The 20504-nt window shown below is 44.7% G+C and overlaps 1 protein-coding gene across 3 annotated transcripts in view; it reads left to right on the forward strand.

Moving 5' to 3' along the window:
* Positions 1 to 3609: 3609 nt before the first annotated feature.
* The window catches only part of FECH (ferrochelatase), a 33450-nt gene continuing 16555 nt past the window's right edge, over positions 3610 to 20504 (forward strand). Inside the window, exons 1-11 of one of the 3 annotated variants that reach the window (XM_080371798.1) lie at positions 3754 to 3768; positions 4387 to 4458; positions 6367 to 6472; positions 7722 to 7841; positions 8224 to 8372; positions 15084 to 15218; positions 15741 to 15847; positions 17795 to 17893; positions 18684 to 18791; positions 19786 to 19950; positions 20356 to 20415. In XM_080371798.1, coding sequence (XP_080227924.1) covers positions 7744 to 7841; positions 8224 to 8372; positions 15084 to 15218; positions 15741 to 15847; positions 17795 to 17893; positions 18684 to 18791; positions 19786 to 19950; positions 20356 to 20415 — 921 coding nt within the window. In that variant the 5' untranslated portion in view covers positions 3754 to 3768; positions 4387 to 4458; positions 6367 to 6472; positions 7722 to 7743. Of the gene's footprint in view, positions 3769 to 4386; positions 4459 to 6366; positions 6473 to 7721; positions 7842 to 8223; positions 8373 to 15083; positions 15219 to 15740; positions 15848 to 17794; positions 17894 to 18683; positions 18792 to 19785; positions 19951 to 20355; positions 20416 to 20504 lie in introns of all 3 variants that reach the window. The other 2 variants (XM_080371797.1, XM_080371799.1) reach the window with 2 other exon arrangements.

A 20504-nucleotide genomic window follows, 5' to 3' on the forward strand; every position in this document is an offset into this window, starting at 1 on the left:
GTTTGGGGTATTGTTGCATGTGTTGAGTACATAAGGTAGAAGAAAAGATCTTACTAGAAAAACATCACTTGTTTGCAATCAGTTTTCTGTCCTTAAAACTGGCAGGGCTGAGCTACTTTGTAAAGGTTAAAAGCCTTCATATCAGGGGAGCTACTAGCAGAAGGTCTGAGGACTTAAGAGGCACTCCTGGAAGAGGCAGATCAGATAAGGAGCTTAAAAGGTGACTGGGATGAAAGACGCTGTCAAGCCAAACTTCACGGAGACTGCTGTGCAATTCTATAATCTGCCCGTGGAGCAGAGGTGGTGCTGGGCAAACCACCTGCCCAGGAAAGATCCCCAAATTAAGGGAAGTATCCCTGAATTAAGCAAAAGCCAGTGCAAATCTACTGGTGGAGAAATAAGGAGTAATTTCTTAGGCAGCCACTGCAATGTTGAAATGCTGCTTCAAAACAAACCTTTGCTATGTTAAACAGGATTGGTGTAGTTCCTGATGTACCAACAAGGCTCAATTCAGGTTTTTGATCATCAAGAAAAAAACCCCTACTTTTAGAGACTGAAAAATGATAAATGTTATCTTGGGTTTTATTTTTGTGTCTCATCAGTTGTAGGTTTTGTGTGGTGTCTTTTTTTTACTGTGTTCTTACAAAATTTGCTGAGTTTGATTATGTCTCCAGTGATCTAAAACATGATCCTGGGTGTTTCTGCCAGCTATCCAGAAAGCTAGTTCCCAAGCTCTCCAGCAGCAAAGCTTTTTGATTTTAAGTTCTTATTCAGGGCTGATTTAATCACATTTGCTGCTAGATGTGTTTTTTGGGCTAGCAGTGTTCCTAGGTCCTTCCCATCTGAGTTCAATGTTTTGGTCCTCCCTTCCCAGTATGTGTAACTTGTATATGTGGGCAATACTGGTCAGGTACTGGGGGAAGCGAAGCAGCTCATTGGTCTCACTGGCTGTTAGGACTCCAGGGACCAGAGGGAACAGCACTTTCCTCCAGGCTCCATCGCAAATTCCAGTGCAGCTTACATCCCTTGTAGATTATGATTGCTAATAATAGCTCTCAGAAAGACACTGCAGCTGATTGGAGTACAAGAATACTTGAGTTTGTTTTTATTAGAATGTATAAACAAACCTGCAAAAGAGGAGAAAATGTGGAATGAGGACTTGGACTTCTCATCATCCTGTTTAATTTTCCCTCAAGGTATCTCCACACAGTCAGATTGGTAGTTGGATTGTTAACTGGTGAACTGGACTGGCTCCAAGGCCCTTTCAGCCTTGTAACTGGCAGCTTCAAGATCACTATCATGTAGCTTGTTTAGATTACATCTCCTTACACACATTATTTTATATTCATCTACGTTGAAACTCATCTGGCCACCCTTCATATTGAAGCTCCTTGCCAGTGGTGTGGTACTAACCATCCCAGAGAGCCCAGCATCCTTCACAAATGTGGGGTTTCTCTTCTTTGCTCACTTCCCCACAGGGCAGCCAGGATTGAAACAGCTACAGCTCGCTGGAGGGGCAAGGAGAAGCACAGTGCTGCCAGGCCATGGGCAGCAAGAGCTAGGTCTGCTATTGGCTTCCATAAGCTGTACACAGGACAACTGAAACCACTGCTGAGAAGATGTGGGTGGGATGCAAATCAAATGTTTGTGTGCAGGATAAGTTCTGGTATTTGTTTCTTTGTGTTTCTACTAGGAATGAAGGTTACCAGACAAGCTCTGCAGTCCTGTGCCAGTGTGTCTGACGAGCCAGGAGCCCTGGTGCAGGAGTCAGGTCCTGCCCTGGTGTGAGGCTGTACCACTGCAGTCTGTTCTGTAGTCTTTGTTCAACCTGAGCTGGACCTCTTCCCAGCTGTCCTGCTCCTCAGGCACAGGTCCTGCACTGCTACTGTCTACATTTATCGCATGGAAAAGAGGGGTAAAGATTATGGCATTTGGGCCAGTAGTAAGAGCCCCAGAGCACATGGAGCAAGTCAGCAGCTGGGCCAGCAGTACCTCCCTGTCTGACCCCTCCTGCCTACCAGACAGCCACCTTTGATTTGCAGCATCCGCAAACCACACTGAGCTGTGACCAGGACAGAGAATCCCAGCTGGCACTGTAACAGTATGCAGAGGTGCTGCTGGTCATAAATCAGTTCTGTGGATATCTGTCTCCAGCTGAGAAATGCTGTTCTTCCCAGCATGCAAAGGAAATCTCATAAATGATGCACACTGTAAACACAGTGCATGTCCCTGCGTGCGAGGTGCAGCCCTATTGCAAAGCTTTCCAACTGTGCACTGGCAGAGGCAGAAGTTGAGCTTTGAAAAGCCTATTCTTTCCATCTCTTGGAGAAGATTTCAGTCTGCAGAGTAAATAATGATTTAGGCTGGGTTTTTTCCTGGTGCACTGGGCTGAGATCAACACGTGTTTCACCCGGAGCACAGGCAGAATGTCAGCACACAACCCCACCTGTGCCAGGCCAGCTCCCAGCGCAGCCCCTTGGCCCTGCTCACTACACTGGAGTTGCTGCAGCCTCTGAGTGTGAGGGACTGCGCTTCCCTTGTGCTGGTTTTGTCACTGTAATTTTATCAGCTCTTTTAAAGTACCGTGTTCCAAGTAATAGTTTTCCTGTGGTTATCGCAAAGGTGTGCCACTGCAGCAGGAAGCAATGCTGGGTGCTGGCACAGCCAGCACTGCCCACTGCCAGCAGCTGCTGCTGCACGGAGCGTTCAGGACAGGTTCCAGCACTTGGGACTGGTTCCAGTGCCCAGGACCAGTTCCTAGCTGGTGCAGCCTGGCAGGGTGTTCTGCCCTGGCTTTAGCCAGACACACCAACTGCCCTCACACATGTCTTCCAGTAAAACTTCAGGTAAAACACAGCCAAACTTTGGGCAATTGTCATATCCTGTGCACAGCATCTGGGTGCCAATGAAGACTTACCAAGTGGGGTTGCTGTGTTCAAACTCTATGTCTGTCTCAGGCGCTGCTGACAAGGGCCATGTCCATCCTTTTCCAGATGAGGTAGCCTCCATCCTTAAAGCCCACCACAGAGGGGGGACTAACCTGGGTGACGGAGCATGGGGACAAGCCTTGGAGAAGTAAAGAATTATCAGGGGCAAAATAAGGGGTGGGATGGTGGAAAAGGTCATCGGTTGATGTCCTCTGGAAGAGGCAGGCTGGGATGGCACCAGACTCTTCATGAAGTGGGGAAGGAGGGGAGCATTGCTGTAGGTGAGAACACTGCATTAACCGCAAAGGCTAACCAAGATCTGAGGTGGTAGGTGAGCTTCTCTGCTGAGAAAGCCCCCTCAGATTAAAAAAAAATAATAATTTTTTAAAGGATCTGCAGCTTCCTTAGGGCCTAATTGTGCAAACCTAAGAGCTGCCCAAGAGCCTTTTTTTTTTCTATTTCTTGAACAAAATTTAACCCCGGCCTTAACGCAGGGGATGCCATTATTAGTTTACCTTCGAAAAATTAAGATATTGTCTTTTGGTTGTTTTGATCAGGGGGCGTCTCATCACTCCTCAGCCCTCCGCCCTGTGGTAACGGTCCCGCAGGGCCGTCCGCAGCACGGCAGCCTCCGGCACTCCCGCCTCAACCCTGGCGCCTCCGCCGCCAGCCCCCCCGGTACCGCCCCCGCTGCCCCGTACGGCAGGGGGGGCGGTACCGGGGGGGGCCGGCGGTGGAGGCCGACAGGCGGTGGCGGAGCAGTCTGAGGGAATGCAGGCGGCGGGCGCCAAGATGGCCGCCGCTGGTACAGCTGCTGCGGCCGGACGGGTGACGCGTCACTGTGAGTCTGTGGGCGCCGTCCGCAAGTGGCGGGAACAGGGGGCTGAGGCGGGGGGGGCGGGCTGGGGGCTGCCGGCCTCACCGCGGGGGCTGTGAGCGCGGCGGGACCGGCGGGACCGCGTTACACAACACCCGTGAGGCGCCTTTGCATAACGCTGCTAGCAGAGACGGGGCCTGCGATCCCCCGGGGCCGCAGCCTCCGGGCGGCGGGGACGGCGGGCACCGGAGGCTGGGCGCGGTGGGTCCGCCCCGGGGCCGGGGTCGCGGCGGCGCGCGGAGGGGAGCTAGGGCGAGCCCGGGCTCCGGCAGCGGGGCTGCGGGGCGGGCTGGCGGGGGCTGCGGGAGCTGAGGGCTGCGGGCTGGGGGTTCCTCGGCTCAGGGAAACCTGTCAGTTGTGGCTGCCGGGCGCGCATTTTCAGTGTTTTTTTTATCCCAAGGTTTTGGTTTGGTTTGGTTTGGTTTGGTTTGGTTTTTTTGTGGTTTTTTTTTTTTTTTTTTTGGTGCGGGGTGGATGTGTGCGGTTTTTTGTTTGTTATTTGAGGATGATTGGGGGGGGGTTTGGTTTTTTTTTCTTCTCTTTCAGGTATCTTAATTTTAAACGAGGCACTTCCCTTTCTAGAAAGTGTCTGTATAAAACCCATCCCGGTTTAACAATTCACAGGTTGCGCTTTCAGAACCAGGCCAGGTGCAGGTGAGGAGGGGTGAATCACTCAATAATACATGTCACCCTGATGCTGCAAACGAGCATTGCAGCCCGTGCAGCAGCAGGCTGTGCGCTGTTCCCTGTCTGGGACAGAAGGCTTTACCCCTGGGAAGGCTTTACCTCTTGGAGTAACTTCACATGCCAGTGCTGGGGACTGGGATTACGGGGCCTTTGGCTCCAGAGGCTGATACGATAAAACCATTTCTAAAACTTATAAAACCCCCACTTTTACCAACATTCCATGGAGCTGGGGTCCTCATCGTTGCATATGCTGGTGTTCTGCGTCGTGTGCTTTATGATGTGCAGATAGAAATGTGCCTAAACCTCACCTTAAGTAAAGCAAATGCTTTTCAGTATTTATTTATGGTGCAGAAGGATCAATATGGCCATTGAAATGTCTATTTTTATTGTTCTATATAATTTACATATAGAGTCAGTGCTTCAAAAGGTAATCACCTAAGAACTGGAGGAAGAATACAAATATTTGGAAAGAGTCTTTCAGGCATCAGCGATGCTTGAAGTTCTTTAGTTTGCAGCCTTTCATATCACTGCAGACACAGGCATCCAGAACTACACGCTGTTAATCCCAAGTAAGAAGCTGGATTTGCAAGATGTTTTTCACTGCCATTGATTTCAGCAGGTTTTGAGGGCGTTCAGCATCTGTTCAGGATGTTGTTAGGGAACTGTGAACCGTAAGATGCTCTTCTCAGCAGGTGGATCAGCTGCTGAGGAGGTCTGTGCTATTTGGGCTCAATTGCTGCTGAACTCCTGCAGTCTGACAAGGGAAGTGTTGTCTGAAACGATTGCTGGAGAGCTGGGGATGCAGAATTTAACAATTTCTTTCATCTTGGGCAATTCACACTACTGTTACACTAAAAATTATCACGTAATGACTATGAACTCCTGAGGAAAACAAAGCATGCTTTTGAAAAAACAGGCTGTAACCAGCATAGAATCGTAGAATGGTTTGGGTTGGAAAAGTTTGGGTTAACAGTCATCTAGCTGCATCCAGCTCTGGGGCCCCCAGCACAAGAAGGACATGGACCTGTTGGAGCAGGTTCAGAGGAGGCCATGGAGATGGTAAGAGGCTGCAGCACCTCTCCTGTAAAGACAGGCTGGGAGAGTTGGGGTTGTTCAGCCTGGAGAAGAGATGGCTCTGGGGACGCCTTACAGCACCTTCCAGTACCTGAAGGGAAGCTAGCAGAAAGCCGGAGAGGGAAGTCAGTGTGGGAAGACTTTACTTCTAAAGTATCCTGGTTTTTGGTTGATGCTGAAATCCAGGAGTAATAGAAGTCACCTGGCTGGGTAGTGAGAAAGAAGGCTGCCCATGTCCCTGGGTAAATGGATTCTGAAATTGCTGCTCAGTGTACCTGACACAGACTCAAACTAAAGGGCTGTCTGCTCATGGCTCACAGGTGCTCATCTATGTTGCTAAAGTTTGCTGGGGACCCTAAACTAGCAAATGTCTAGCCTACATTGTGGAGTTGGTGTAAAATACTTTGCTTGTTTAGAGTTTGCCCAGGTATGTCTATATGATGAAGAGCAGTGTAGCTTGGCATACTCCTTAGCATGTTAGCCCTGTGTAGTTTCTTTTGTGTTGTCACCAGTTATTTTGGGCTTATGATTGGAGCTTAAAGATTAGTGAGGCTTTTGTTTGGTTTTAGGTTACTCCCTGGTATCTCAAAAGTTGTCAGTTTATGGAGTGTTTAAAGAAAGGCAGAAGCTTGCAATTTTGTGACTGTCTTTGATTCCAGGGCCTGGAGCTTAAGGCTGAAAATGCCGAGCAGCGCAATATTGCCAAGTGTGTTTATGTAGCTGTTGAGAGATTAGTGCCTATCTGGCAGGGGCTGCTCAGCCCAGTGCAAAGTTATCAATGTGCTGTTATCTCTCTTCCAGTTGTAAAAAGCAGCAGTCAGTTGAGGGTCCCGGTGCGATGGCGAGGTCAGGTGACTGCAGCTGCAGTGACAGAAAGCACAAAACCTCAAATTCAGCCAGAAGCGCGGTGAGTTTGCAATGAGGTCTGGGTGGGGGCCACCTGCTCTTATTGCTGTCTGTCTCCCTCTGATATGGTATGCCACTTCACGTGCATAGCAAAGCTGGTTATGTAGCAAAATGTGGCAGTCACGGGGCTTGATCTAGGTTGGGGGGTGTGTGTGTGCAATTGCTTTTATCTGCCTGCCTGCATTCACAGAGCCTCTTGTTTTCACAATTCTGTGGGGCAAGGATGGCCTGCCCTGTTCCCTGCAGAATGCTGTGAGGCAGTGGCCCATGGTAAAGCCTAAGTCAGTGCAGAAGCAACAGAAGAACAAACAGTAGGGTATTATTATTTGAGGTTCTGTTTCCTGGGTTTTATTCAGCAACCTCCTGATAGACACTCCAGGAGAAAGGGAGTGGAAACTGAGGTCAGGCCCGACCCATCAGGGCAGGCCTAGGCTCCTCTCAGTGCCTCTTTTTAAGACTTTGGCCTGGACAAGAGTAGGGCAAAGCTCCCTTTGCAACCTCAGCTCTGTCTTCTCAGGAGGCGAGAGATCCTGGTCACTGGGATTCCTTGGGGAGGGGAAATGATTTGATGGGGAAATCCATTTCTTGAGGGAGAGTTGTGATCAGCAGCTGTTTCTGTAAAAGCTTATACTGCAGTGCACTCTGCTGTGCTGTTCTGGGAGGGACCTTATCTTTAGGGCAGTGTGCTGGATCTGCACCTGGATAGAAACCCATTGTGGGGAAAAAAAAAAAAAAAGAAGAAAACCACCCACCCAAACAAAACCAACCCTGCACTTATTTTATGTGTAGAAAATGGCTCTTAGCCCCTTTCACTGCTTCGGGAGATGAGATGTTTCTCCACAGTAATGAAGACAAAGACCTGTGTGGGTTGCTTATCTATTTTCTGTGGAAGCTGCTGCTTGGTGTGGTTGGAATCTACATCAGGCATTCAGCTGAGATAGTTCCTTAGATGCTGTTTTATAACCTCCCTTTTCAGCCTTCAGCTGTGAGATAATTTTCTCAGTATATTTCCAGTTAAATTCTGTGTTGCAAAGTGATTACTTCTTCAAAAAAGTAATTACTTGTAATTACTTGTTCTCTGGCTGTTCATGCTTGTAGTTCATACTTTTACATAAGCAGAACGAGCTTCTAAATAGAATGCTGCTTTTGTAAAAGACAAATGCAGAAGGATAAGCTGATTGTTTTGTAATAATAATACAAAAAAAAAGGCAGTAGGTCACTAGGATTTTAAATACCTCTTGCTTCCATAGGAAACCTAAAACAGGAATCTTGATGTTAAACATGGGAGGTCCAGAACGGCTGGATGATGTGCATGATTTCTTACTTCGTCTCTTCCTGGACAGGGATCTGATGACGCTTCCAGTTCAAAAGTGAGAAATCCTGTGATCTCCTCTGTTACAGTTTGTGTCAGGTATTGCTGTTTTAGCTGTAGGCTTGGACATTTAAGTCCTGTGTATATTAGCATTTCTTAAGGCTGTTTAATCTTAGAACCGGTCAGTACAAGAAACTGTGTTACAATTATCTGGAAATAGGCATGCCAAGATCATTCTCTTTTAATTGCAAATTGTAGTTTCCTGTCACCTAGTTAAGTTTGGGAAGGGTGATGGAATGTGGCATTATATAAACCATGCAGCGGTGGTTTGCTATAATTTGGGGGGATTATCATAGAAAACCCACTGCAGCAGAGGTCTGGGGAAAAGGGGTGGTACTGTCTGTTATAGTATTAATATGTGTATCTTTTGAACACTTCAGTAAATTAGCACCATTCATTGCCAAACGCCGCACACCAAAAATCCAGGAGCAGTACAGCAGGATTGGAGGTGGATCACCAATCAAGAAGTGGACGGCAGTCCAGGGAGAAGGCATGGTGAAACTGCTGGACAGCATGTCTCCTCACACCGGTACTTCTTTACTGTGCTTGCTAAAAGTTTCTTTTACTTCATGTGTTGAAAGCATGTGCTTGTGAAGCAGCTTTTATTTCTCTGTTTTTATTGTGTGAACGGAATTCTCAGTCCTGCCAGGAAATCACAACAAAGGTGTTGCAGAAGTTCTTGTTTGTTAAAAACTGAGCAAGTGCAAAAGCACCAGGTTCCCACACATGCATATACATTTTTGTGCTGTGGTCTACATTGCATACTGCCTTTGATTTTGGAGGATATTGTCAGTACTTGTTCAACCTGCAGTAACACAGTGTAGCAGCAAAAGACAACCACACATTTACCCACCTTCTTAGTCAATCCAGTGTGTGGTGTGGTCCAGCTGCCATCTCTGCCTGTGCCCAAGGCAAACAGCTGAAAAGCAGCCCCCTGGGTAAGTCCACCCTTGGGTGCTTTTGGCATATTTCATCTTGCGTAACTTTGGCCATCAGGAATCTTTTTTGGGCATCTGGCCTAAGCTAGTAGTCTCTGCTCCCTCTTTCATTGAGAGACTAGGGCTTGGAGAAAAAGTGATTCAGTTAATCCTGAGGTCATTATCAAAGGGCAAGATCACCCTCTAAAGATACACTTCTGTCTCTCTCTCCCCTTTGATTGTTGGAAGAAATCTAGATGACTATGATAGGCAAAGTACCTTATTTTCAGAGGTGACAGAAGCCTCTGTCAGTGTGTACACCCGCAAGGTGTCATACCTTGCCCTGTAAGCCCTGCTTGAGCTTGGAGAAGTCTACGCTGAAGACAAGTGGTTGAGCCTTAGATGATAAGAAAGGGGAATGTATTTCATGTGGACAAATAGGGCAGCCATGGGAGAAGGGTGTTTGGGGTAGCATTCTCACTAGCATATATGAGGTGGAGATCTGTGACCGTTGGCAGTATAATCTCCTGTAATTCTCTTTTATGAAGAGGTAGAGTGGGAGAATGATGAATCCTATTAGGCTGTGCATGTGGGTGTACAGAGAGTAAAAAAAGTCTTTCAATCGAGGGTTCCCTGGTCGTTCATGTACTGCACACTGGTGCTATTGAGTTTCACAGGGGGGTGGGATCTCCTGCTGTGAAACGCACGGCCATCCTCTCATGGCTGCCGCACACTCGCAGCAGCCAGCAATTAGGGTTCAGAGGACAGCACAGCATTCCCTGCTCCTGCTGCTTTGTGCAGGTGCCCTTCCCTGTTCAATGCCAGCTTGGCTGGGACACTGTGCAGGGACTGTGTGATGTAGAAGAGCTCTGAGGCCAGAACTTAATGCTGTAAAGCCTTTTGTGTTTGTTTGCCTTTGTTATGCCAGCCTGAGCCTAAAGAATAGGTAACTGCATGGGAGAGTATTGGGAGTCTGACTGTTCCCCAAAGCCCCAGGTGTCTTTAGTTCCTCTGAAACATCCTTCTGCAATTATTGCTTGGATGTGTCCAGAGCTTTTGAAACTTGGTGTCTGAATCTGTAGCTATTAATAAAAGATAAAAGAACACACACCAACTAGGCCTGATTTCAGGAGTGAAGAGGAGGTCAGTTGGAAAGAAAGACCAGGCTTCGTAGATGAACAGGGCTTGGCTGAGTGATAGCAGTGAGCCTCACCCAAGGACATGAGCAGCAGATAAGGCCTAACAGTTCAGCTTGGGTGGAAGTAGATGCTGACTTTGCCAATTCTTCCTTGATGATAAGAAAACTTGAAAGGTGAATACAACCTCCCTCCCCTCTATCCAGATCAAAGAATCTTTCTGAACCTTGCTCTCTCACAGCAGGGAGCTGTGGCTTGTATGGATTACCCTGTGCCAAGCTACCTGGTAGCACTAGTGTGATGGGAAATGGGTACAGACACTGCTGTGAGTGTCCTTTTACTGAGGGCTTCAGCTAACATGTTTTACTGTGCAATTGCTATGGGCTAGGTGTGCAAACACAGACGACTGTGGTCATTTGCATAGTGTTAATTTGCTGTGATTCAGCCACGTTTGATCTCTCTCCTAAAACCTCCAACCAAATTGATAGATGAGTCATTGTTCACGCGGGTGAAGTGCATTCATTGTGGAATTTGCACTAGTTCAGCTAAACTGCTTCCAGATTTGTTGGCAGTTGAATTTGACTTCAGCTTTTATTGCTGCTCAGTTAGCAGCTATGACAAACCACAAGTCCGTTTCTTGTCAGCGGTTTGCTGAAGGTGATAGATCATTTGCTTACGGTACCTTTTATGCTAAAGTAAAACCATGACAGTAATAAGTGTGAGTGGCAGTACCAGAAATTAAACTTCCATATTCACATAGCAGCTCAAGGGTGATGGCCATCTTCCGTGTCTTCTTGCCTTTCATGGGGCAGACAGAAAAAGACAGTCACCACTACTTTGAAAAAAGTTAGGAGAAACAGTGAAGTGATGGTTGGTCTGTCTAAAATGACCTATCTAGGGGTAATCATTGTTCCAATAAGGTGTTTCTCTGCTGCTTCGAGAACAAAAAGCATAATGCAGACTACCTTTGTGAGTAGAAGGAATTAATAAGATCGCTAAGCTGCCTGCTGAATTCCTCACTGATGTGTTAGGTACAGGTAATACTTCTCATCCTGCCACTCAAATAGGAACACTAAACATTTTTATTAGGAAAAACTGCTGGAGTAAGAGAAGCCAAAGAGGAGAGTTCCTCATTTTCTTGGGCTTAGCAGCTTCATAATGTGTGGTGCTGCAACCTGCCTTCTCCCTTCAGTTTCTGTGACCTTTGCTGATGTGATGCTGGTTTGTCAGGGAATCCTCCCCCATGTTTGATAATACATGTTATTTGATTCCTAGCTATTTTGTAGTTCTTTATGGCACCTGCTTCAGGCTCGGGTAGAAAAGAGCTAGAGGTGGGAGACTGGTAAAAGGGTCTGGAAGGTGAAAAGTAATGCTCTTGGAAGGCTAGAACCAAATTTATTTTATTTGTTCAGCGTGTAGTGTTGCACTGATACGTGCATTTGGGTGACGTTCGATCCTTTTTTCCACAGGTGCTACTCTCTAGCTTAATTCCAGCTGTGGTCCCTGCAAGTATAGTCAAAGCCTGAAGCCAAAACTGCACACTGCCGAGGCATCCAAAGCAGTAGTGTTTTTAGCAGCAGTAGCCCCTGAAGGGCTGGGCTCACAATGGGTTTTGAAGATAAAGCTTAGAAAGTTTATCTGCTTTTCTCAGTGTACCACTCCAGCTTGCTTTTCTTTGGTGATGACTTTTTGTGAAGTCATGCCCCCTTCTGTGCAGTTCTTACACCTGATAAGTCATTTAGAGACCACCTTTTTCACCTAACGGTAGCTGCAGTTTTAAAAATTGAACGTGCTAACCATTGCTAGCAATTGAATTGTGTGCGAAACCATTTCCTCAAGTGTTTCAAGTAGCGTTGCAGCATGTGCTACTGAGTACTGTGTTGCCTCAGAATAGCTTGAAACAGTTGGATGTGCTTCCAGACTAAGCTATGCATTTCAGAATATCGTGTGCTCACAGGTAGCGCTTTGGGAGTGGTGAGCCCTGTTAATGAGTAGCTTGCATGTTGTGCTGATAAGACTTGAAACACATGACAAAGAAGAAATACTTTGCACACTTTTTTACCTTGATTGGGACTTTTGGGTCCTAGAGTTTATAGTTGCTGTGTATTTGCAGTTGGTGAAGAGCTCAAGTTAGACGGCATTATCAGCCACTTGTGAAATTCGTGCCTGCGTAAATGAATCGGTGTGCTGGTTTACTGACTTGTATACATTTGACATGTTACATTTTGGCAATGGGACTGATATAAACTAGTAAATAAACAGCCTCACCCATGTCATCTGGCAACAATATAATTGTAAAATGATACTGTTGTTACAAGCAGCTGTCTGAAAAATGAACAAGAGTTTTTTCCTTTCTGAATGAGTGAGGCTGGGTAGGCTCACTAGTCTGTAAGAATAAATCACATGAACATGATGATAGGAAAATCCATTTCTATTGCTGGGATTTTATTTTAGTGCTGGCATCAAATAGGCTAACGTCTTGCAATGGTAATTACATTTTAAGAAGCCACATCTTGATTTTTTTATTGTTTTTAATTATATCAGCTCTTAGTATTCCTTACAAGCTGTATTTTAGTTGAGATTCCCTTGTCAGCAGAATCAAAGCTTATAGGATGAGGCAGCTACGTTGTTTCTTTAAATTGGCAGCTTTTCATGGAGGGAGATGTGTTGTCGTTTAGCCTGGCAGGCAGCTAAACAGCACACAGCCATTTTCTTGCTACCCTGCAGCAGGATGGGGGAGAGGGTTGGAAAAAGGTAAAACTTGTGGGCTGAGATAAAGACAGTTTAATAGGATAGAAAAAGAAGGGGAAAAAATAATAACAATGGTAGCATACAAGACAAGTGGTACACAATGCAGTTGCTCACCACCCACTCACTGATGCCCAGCCAGTCCCCCAGCAGCAGGCTGCTGCCTCCCAGCCGACTCCCCCCAGTTTTATTGTTCAGCATGACATCATATGGTCTCGGATGATATCCCTTTGGCCACTTTGGGTCAGCTGTCCTGGCTGTGTCCCCTGCCACCTTCTTGTGCTCTGCAGCCTCCTCACTGACTGGGCAGCATGAGAAGCTGCAAAGTCCTTGACTTAGTGTAAGTACTGCTCAGCAACAACTAAAACATCAGTGTGTTATCAACATTATTATTCTCATCCTAAATCCAAAACACAGCACTGCACCAGCTACTAGGAAGAAAATTAACTCTGTCCCAGCTGAAACCAGGACAAGACATCACTCTGTTTCCAGCAGTTCTGACTCTTAACAGTAACAACAAAATGAGTATGTATACAGACATGAAAACCTCCCCTTTGCTGCCTGTGATCCAGAACAAAACATAATGCTGTGAGAGTATTGCAAGAAGTTTCCACGTTGGCCATGGTTTTCTCCCAGTATGTCCTTTCCAGGTTAAACTCCTGTCTTCACTCTAGTTAGTCAGACTTTTGTTTTTAATACCATTTAAAAATGTTAATGAGGTTACTGGCTCCTGGGGCTCCTGAAGTTGGGTTATTATTTGCTGCTGCTCCCAGCTGGGAGCTCTCTTACCTCCTGCAGAGAACTGAGGCTGACTAAAACTGTTTTCTGCATCCTGCATAAATGTATGGAGTGGAGACCAAGCACAGGACATCTGCTTCCTTCAGAAACCAGTTAAATGTTACTTTAGAGCTAGTGACCCGGAAACCCTGAAAAAGAAACTTTGCTTTTGTTCTCCTAAGAACCTCTGTTCTCTACTTAAAAAAACAAACAAACAAACAAAAACCAACACAGCAAACCTCCCCTTTCTCCCTCCCCCTAACCAAACCATACTCCTCAAACCCTGGCTGACACCCAAAAGATTAGAGATGGAAAATAGAAAAACCTAAAACATTGTCCTTGGAGAGAATAATATTGCCTCCAAAATGAAGTGTTTAAAGACATGAAGGTTTCTATGAGAAGTACTCAGAAATGAGAATGAAAGAACATGTGTCGCTTATGCAGTAGCACAAATCTCCTGCCCCAAACAATAGTCCCAGTCCTTGGGGGTTTATGTGCAAATGGAGCAGACTTACCGGGGTGGGGGAAGGCATCTTCTCTCATGAGCACGGTGACCTGAGCGGTTGCATTGAAAAATGGTTCCAACTTGTCTTGGGTTTAGCTTTGTTTTTTGATGTGGCTAACTGAAGACAAGGAAGTGGGAAGAAGTGAAATAGAATTGTATCTGCGTGATGTGATGAAAGAAAAGATAGAGTAAGTGAGGGAAACACAAGGGAGCCAGGTCTTTGTTGAAATTGAAATAGGAAGTGGAGGGCATGTGGAGTAAGTGGCCAGTACCTGGGAATTCTGCCTGATCTCCCCCGCAGCATTGGGACCGTAGGTCTGATCCAGCAAAGGCATGTGAATCCCTCATGCACTGAGGGCATCCTGTTTTGGTGACTTCTCTGTTAGCACCTGGAGCATGAAAGGGTTAAAATTGCCTAGTTTTCTTGAAATGCCTTATAGGCAGCTAATGTCTGTAAGGTGCAGGGCCTTGTCCTGTTTCAAACTGATTCCTGCAGAGCAGAGCATTGCGGTGCTAGCACACAAAATTGCAGCCCAATTATGTTTGAAAGTTTAGGTAAATAAAATTTCCTGGAATGTGCAAACTGCTTAAGCAGTGTGTTTCTTTTTGTATGGCAGAATGAAGAAAGCCTTGTCTTTCCTAAGGTTATGGCATTTTAATTACATTGGTGTATTTAAAACATCTGACTTCTGATTTCAGGAAGTGAGTTGAGCTGTGCTGTTAGGAAGCCCATAGCACCTCTGTAACTGTGGTCTGTGTTAGGGCATAGTAGTGTTCATTTAGCATCTTGTAGTGATACTTTTTTTATCAATACACCCTTTAAATCAGAACTTGCTCAGTAAAATGTCAGAGCTCCATAGAGTCTGGAAACCATGCCTCTGCTAAACTAAGTAAAAGCAGAAGAGTGGTGCTTTCTGCAGAAGCAAACAATGGTATAAATCACTTTTAAATTGTAATAACAGCCAAGTGAGTTACCAGAAAAATACTTGGTCAAAGATAGATGTGTTTACATGACAGTGGTTTAGTAAAGTAGCCAGAAAATTACCAACATGTTTATTTCAACAGTTTCAGCCTGTCTGGTTCTGTACTTCAATGACATGATATTGAGAGTTCTTGTATTTTTCCTGCAATTTCTTTTCCTGTGCTTTGGCTGGCAGCACCTCACAAATACTACATTGGCTTCCGCTACGTCCATCCTCTGACAGAAGAAGCAATTGAAGAGATGGAGAAGGATGGCATTGAAAGGGCTATTGCTTTCACGCAGTACCCACAGTACAGTTGTTCTACCACAGGTGAGCATCAGTGGAGGAGCAGAGAGCACGGACAGAGGCAAATATGGGCACCTGTCTGTGAGCCTTGAGGGAGCGTGTAGAGTGTCAATGCAAGCTGTCCTGAGTCTTCCTCAAAGTGCCCCTTCCTGTTGGCTTCATTGCCAACTTGAGGTCTTCTGTATGTACTGTAATTCCAGATTCTGGGTAGAAAATTTGTAACTAAGAGTAGCTTTATGTTACTGTTCTTATTGTGAGATACTGCAAACTGAAGGCTCAGGAACACAACTGACTGCTTTTTTTCATGGAAACTAGAACAATAATTGTTACTCAATTAAAGAATGATCTAGTAAATTGTTTTTGGCTTGTACCTTGTATGAACTTTGATATAATTGTTCATATTTGAGGCTCTCAGTTCTGATTTACGGTTGCATTGTAAATACGTGGCATTTTAAAATACTATAATACCTTGCTACAAACCTTTTTTGATCTGACAGGTTGCTGTCGCCTTGGCTGAACTTATGTTCTTAATTCTCTGTATTTCAGGAAGCAGTTTAAATGCCATTTATCGCTACTATAATAAAAAGGGGGAGAAGCCAAAGATGAAGTGGAGTATAATTGACCGATGGCCCACACATCCCCTTCTTATTCAGGTATGGATTTGTTTTAGAGCCTTTGAAGTTAGCAGTCAGAATGAGAGGTGTGAACTGAGCAGATCCAATATGTTATCAAATTGGCATTCCCTGGGGTTTTCATAGATTGGATGATGTAAGAGAAGCTTGGTAAGTTTGCATTTCCAGCTGACTTTAAAACAATAAAGTACTAAGTACAGATGTTTATTGAGTTTCCTTTTTAGAAATATTTGTTACCAGTAAAGCCACAGTGTAATGTTAAGCAACAGAAACATTTGGAGGAAACACTTCCCTTGAATCAAGTCTTAGCTTCTGACAAAGCTTATAAGATTTTTAGCTGTAGAATGTACTAAAAGAAGACAAATCTATTTGCTGATTTCAGGTCTGTTCATGTATTTTCTTTATAAAAAAATAACTTGAAGAATAACAGGAATTTTAAAAAACCTTCAATTTGAGGGTACATTTTAGTTATGGTAATGAAATGTGTCTTGCCTAGTATGCATAAAATTACAGGAGAAGGATGGTTATTTCATGCCAGATGTTTTGGCATGATAATGTGTGTAAGTGACCATCATCCACGTCTTGTTTTAAAAGCAGTCATATTATTGTAATGGTGTTGTCTGGAGGGAGCCTCTAGAGGTCATTAGTCCAAATTCTTGCTCAGAGCAGGTCTATGGTTGATGCACATACAGATCATGTTGGTTTGTCAGATTCTCGTCTGGCAGCAAAGAGGGAATTCCAGGCACAGTGCTGGCTGTGGCAGATGCAATTAAGGGAAACCATCTTGCTCCTTCCTTTTCAGAGAAAATGATGTTTTTATCTTTGCTGGGGAACTTTCTCTCTAGCCTGTGTTTTGCAATTTTTGTGGTGTGCTGAACAGATGATAAAACTGAAGGAAGGCAAGGTGGAACTGCCCACACTGTGTGACGTTCCCCTGACAAGCTGCCCAAGTGGGATGCTGTCCTGGGATGTAACATTGTTATGCACTCTCCATGCCCCTGTGCCCTCAGTATGTATTCTCCTTGCCTTCACTAGAACGGTTCAGCAGAATTGAGGAATCTTTTGTATCTTCAGGGAACCTGCAAAATAGATTTCATTAGACAGAATACATACAAACTTTTTTTTTTCTCTTTACAAATAAGCTCACCAGCGTGCATTTCCCAAAGTCTGAGGAGGCTGTAATTATAACCAGGGGCTGAGCCAGCCCTTTCCAAGTTGAAATGGGAATTAACACTTTTTAACTTTTCTGGTGTGTTTTACACTGTAAAATATGTGAGAGGGAAGACCATGCAGACAAAGTTGTTTCCTGCTCCTGCAGCACCATACGCCAGCAGTGATGGCAGGGGCTGCTCTCTGTCTGCTCCCTCAGCCTAGCGGTGTGTGTGCAGGGTTAGGGCTTTCAGTTCAAATGCTGGCAGTGGGAGTGAAGGGTCAGAGGTGTTTCCCTGCTTGTTTGTGTGTAGCATGAAGAACATTTCAAGTGTTGATGGGCAGAGGTGTCCATCCCTCCCATGTTCTCTCCCATCAGCTAAGCTCAAGGCAAAGGTCTCAGAATAAAACTGAATACAGTTATCTTGAACTTGCTTCAGCAGTTGGTTAGGGGAGACCTTTTGCACAGTACACTCTTCTCTGATGCCATGTCTATGTACACTGGTTTAGTCTAAGTGTAATGGGGCTGCTAAGAGAAGATGATTGTGCTCTGTCCATTTACCATTTCTCTCTGCCCCAGCTCTAGCAGCTGCACACATGTGCCCTCTGAGGCTGGGGACCCACTCATCACAGGTGGTAGAGGAGAGCTGGGTTGAATTGGTTCTGTTCTTTCAGTTTATTACCAGCATACCAAAGGGAATTTTGAAGTTCTTAAGGCAATCTGGAACATTTGAAGCTGCTCGTCTTGGGTTATCGGAGAGCACATAATGCCTCTCAGGGTTTCTCATTCGGGTTTTTGCTTTTTGTTTTCCTGAACAGTGCTTCACCGATCACATACAGAAGGAACTGAACCTGTTTCCGCCCGAAAAAAGGAAAGATGTTGTCATCCTCTTCTCTGCTCACTCGCTGCCCATGTCTGTGAGTTCTGTCAGGTCATTTCTGTCATTGTTAGACCAGAGTCATGCTGGCTCTGCTGAATGGAAGGGTATGCAGCTCACACACCTGTGGGGTAGGGCCGCAGCTGTGGAAGTGCCAGGCAAATATAAAAGAGAAGTATGAAGGTGAGTTAGTGAATTGCAGCTGGAAGCCTGATGTGGAGCTGAAGGTGAGGCATGTGAGCTGTGATTACTCTTCTGCATGCTTACCCAGATCTACACTGTTGGCTGCCATTGAAGATGGGGCGCTGGGGTAGGTCAGACTTGGTATGGCTGTGTTCATAGCCTCATCAACTTACCAGCTCAAACGCACGTGGTAACAGAGGGGAAAATTTGATTATTTTCTCACCTCTAGAAAGCAGTAGTAATACTTTCCCTGAAGGAATAAAAGTAAAAGTCTTTGCAAAGTTGTAATAAATGACTTGGTCCTCTGTCAGCAACCAGCAACTGCAGTGAAATGGCTCTTGGATAATTTTTTAAAAATGCAGTACGGTTACCAAAATGTAACCCTGTCTATATACGATGATAGAAGAGTTTATCCTTTAGCGTGCAGAGGAGGAGGATCAGATGTACTGGTAAAGCAGCTTCATCATAGGTTTTGCTGGCCAAGAACACAGTTTTTCTTCCCTGTTTGAGATGAGCCAGGCACTTGATATGGCCTTCCCTGGGCGCAGCCACATCACACACAGTGTGCTCGCCTTTCCCGGTCTTTAGGTGGTGTTTGCGCAAACGTGTTCACTGGAAGAAAAAGGTCTGGTGTTTTTGTGTTGAAGGTAGTGAACCGTGGTGATCCATATCCTCAGGAAGTGGGAGCTACTGTCCAGAGAGTCATGGAGAAGCTGAACTACTCCAACCCTTACAGGCTTGTGTGGCAGTCCAAGGTATGTGCTCAGGGAAGCTGTAAAGCCACCTGCCAGTGTAAAGCTTTTCAGCTGATGGTTTATGATCTTCCAGCTTAAGGAGGTCATAACCTCAGTGCCTTTTTCCCATTTTCCCCAAGTATTTCTGCTAGAACAGAATCCCTATCTTTTACTCAGGTTCAGTCTTTCCAGATACTCTGTGCAGAGTTCCTCACCTTTTTGTTATATCACATCATTTTAAAGTAAATTTTGGATGTGTCCATTAGAAAACTTATGATCTTACAACATCTAGTTTAGCATTTGTCTTTCTTTGTCAGAAGAAAGAATCGAGCACACAGGGTTTTTAAGGTGCTGCTTTTTGAGGATCTCCGAGCAATTTTTCCGAAGTAGTCACTGTGATATAGACATTCTTAATAGTAATATGAGCCTAATCCAAATAGGCTTCTTTATTCTGGACAAAGACTGCTTGCATTATTTTGTACTTATTATTACTACTGCAAATAGCAAGGAACATAAGTTTTACTAGAATTATGCAGTACAAGTAACCTTATGTCTCAAGGCATTACACCTATCATGCATTGTGGTCTTGTTCTTAAAATGGTGTTACTATATCTCAGCACCGAATGCTTCATGGATCATAAAGTGGTAAGGAGAGTTTGCTGCAGAATGGTAACTTCTTTAAAAGGCAGGTAAACCCTGTGCAGTAGTGGTCAAGGTTTTATTGAACTGAAAAAAGTACACCTTTATTTAAATTTTCATTTATTTTAATGTGAGTCTCATTTAGGCCAGCCCAGGTTCTGTTTCTTTGGGATTTAAATGGTGGGACAGTATATCTTCATAAAAAATTTAATGGAGAAAGTGAGCAGGGAAATCAAAAGCAGGGAAATACAAATAAGTGGCTCCATCGTATACACAATCTGGCCTGTGTTATCCTGCTTAGGAAATCATGGGTGTTCTTGTAAGAATGATTTAATCAGGTGGTTTCATCTTTATTTCCCTCCCTCTTTTCTTACAGGTTGGACCCATGCCTTGGCTTGGTCCACAGACAGATGAGACCATTAAAGGACTGTGCCAAAGAGGAAAAAAGAACATGTTGTTGGTTCCTATAGCATTTACGAGTGACCACATTGAAACACTTTATGAACTGGATATTGAGTATGCCCAAGTTTTAGCGAATGAGGTGAATGTTTTATGGTTTTTATAACTGTTTGGATAGTGGTGCTCTCCTGTTTTGAAATTTGCTCTGTAGCTGCTTCTTGCAATATGACTGGAGGCAAATTCTGGTTTTATGTAAATTGAAATTAATCTGAACTGGTTTAACTCAATTTTTAGCAACACAAAACAGGTGGGAATTTGTCTTTCTAGATGTAACTCTTTAAGCCACTGCTATCCTTACTAAAAAAGAATCACCAATTTTCGGCAGCAGAGTGAAATTTTGCATCATAGTTATTTTTGCTGTATTGAAAAACATAGTATTGCATTTAATTCTGTCATTTTGAGGCAAATTATGAATGAAGTGGAAAGGAAGGCTAACTATTGAGAGATCTAGCAGACTTAACTTTTTTTCTTCTTATTTTTGATTCAGTGCGGAGTTGAAAATATCAGAAGAGCAGAGTCTCTTAATGGAAATCCACTATTCTCCAAGGTATCTTTTTTGTTGCAATAGTTGTAGAAGTCTGCAGTTGTGTGTTTCCTACTAGATTATGGATATCTTCTTGTAGTTTTAAAGTATTC

This window comes from Falco punctatus (assembly GCF_963210335.1).
Source record: "Falco punctatus genome assembly, chromosome: Z".
NCBI classification, from domain to species: domain Eukaryota; kingdom Metazoa; phylum Chordata; class Aves; order Falconiformes; family Falconidae; genus Falco; species Falco punctatus.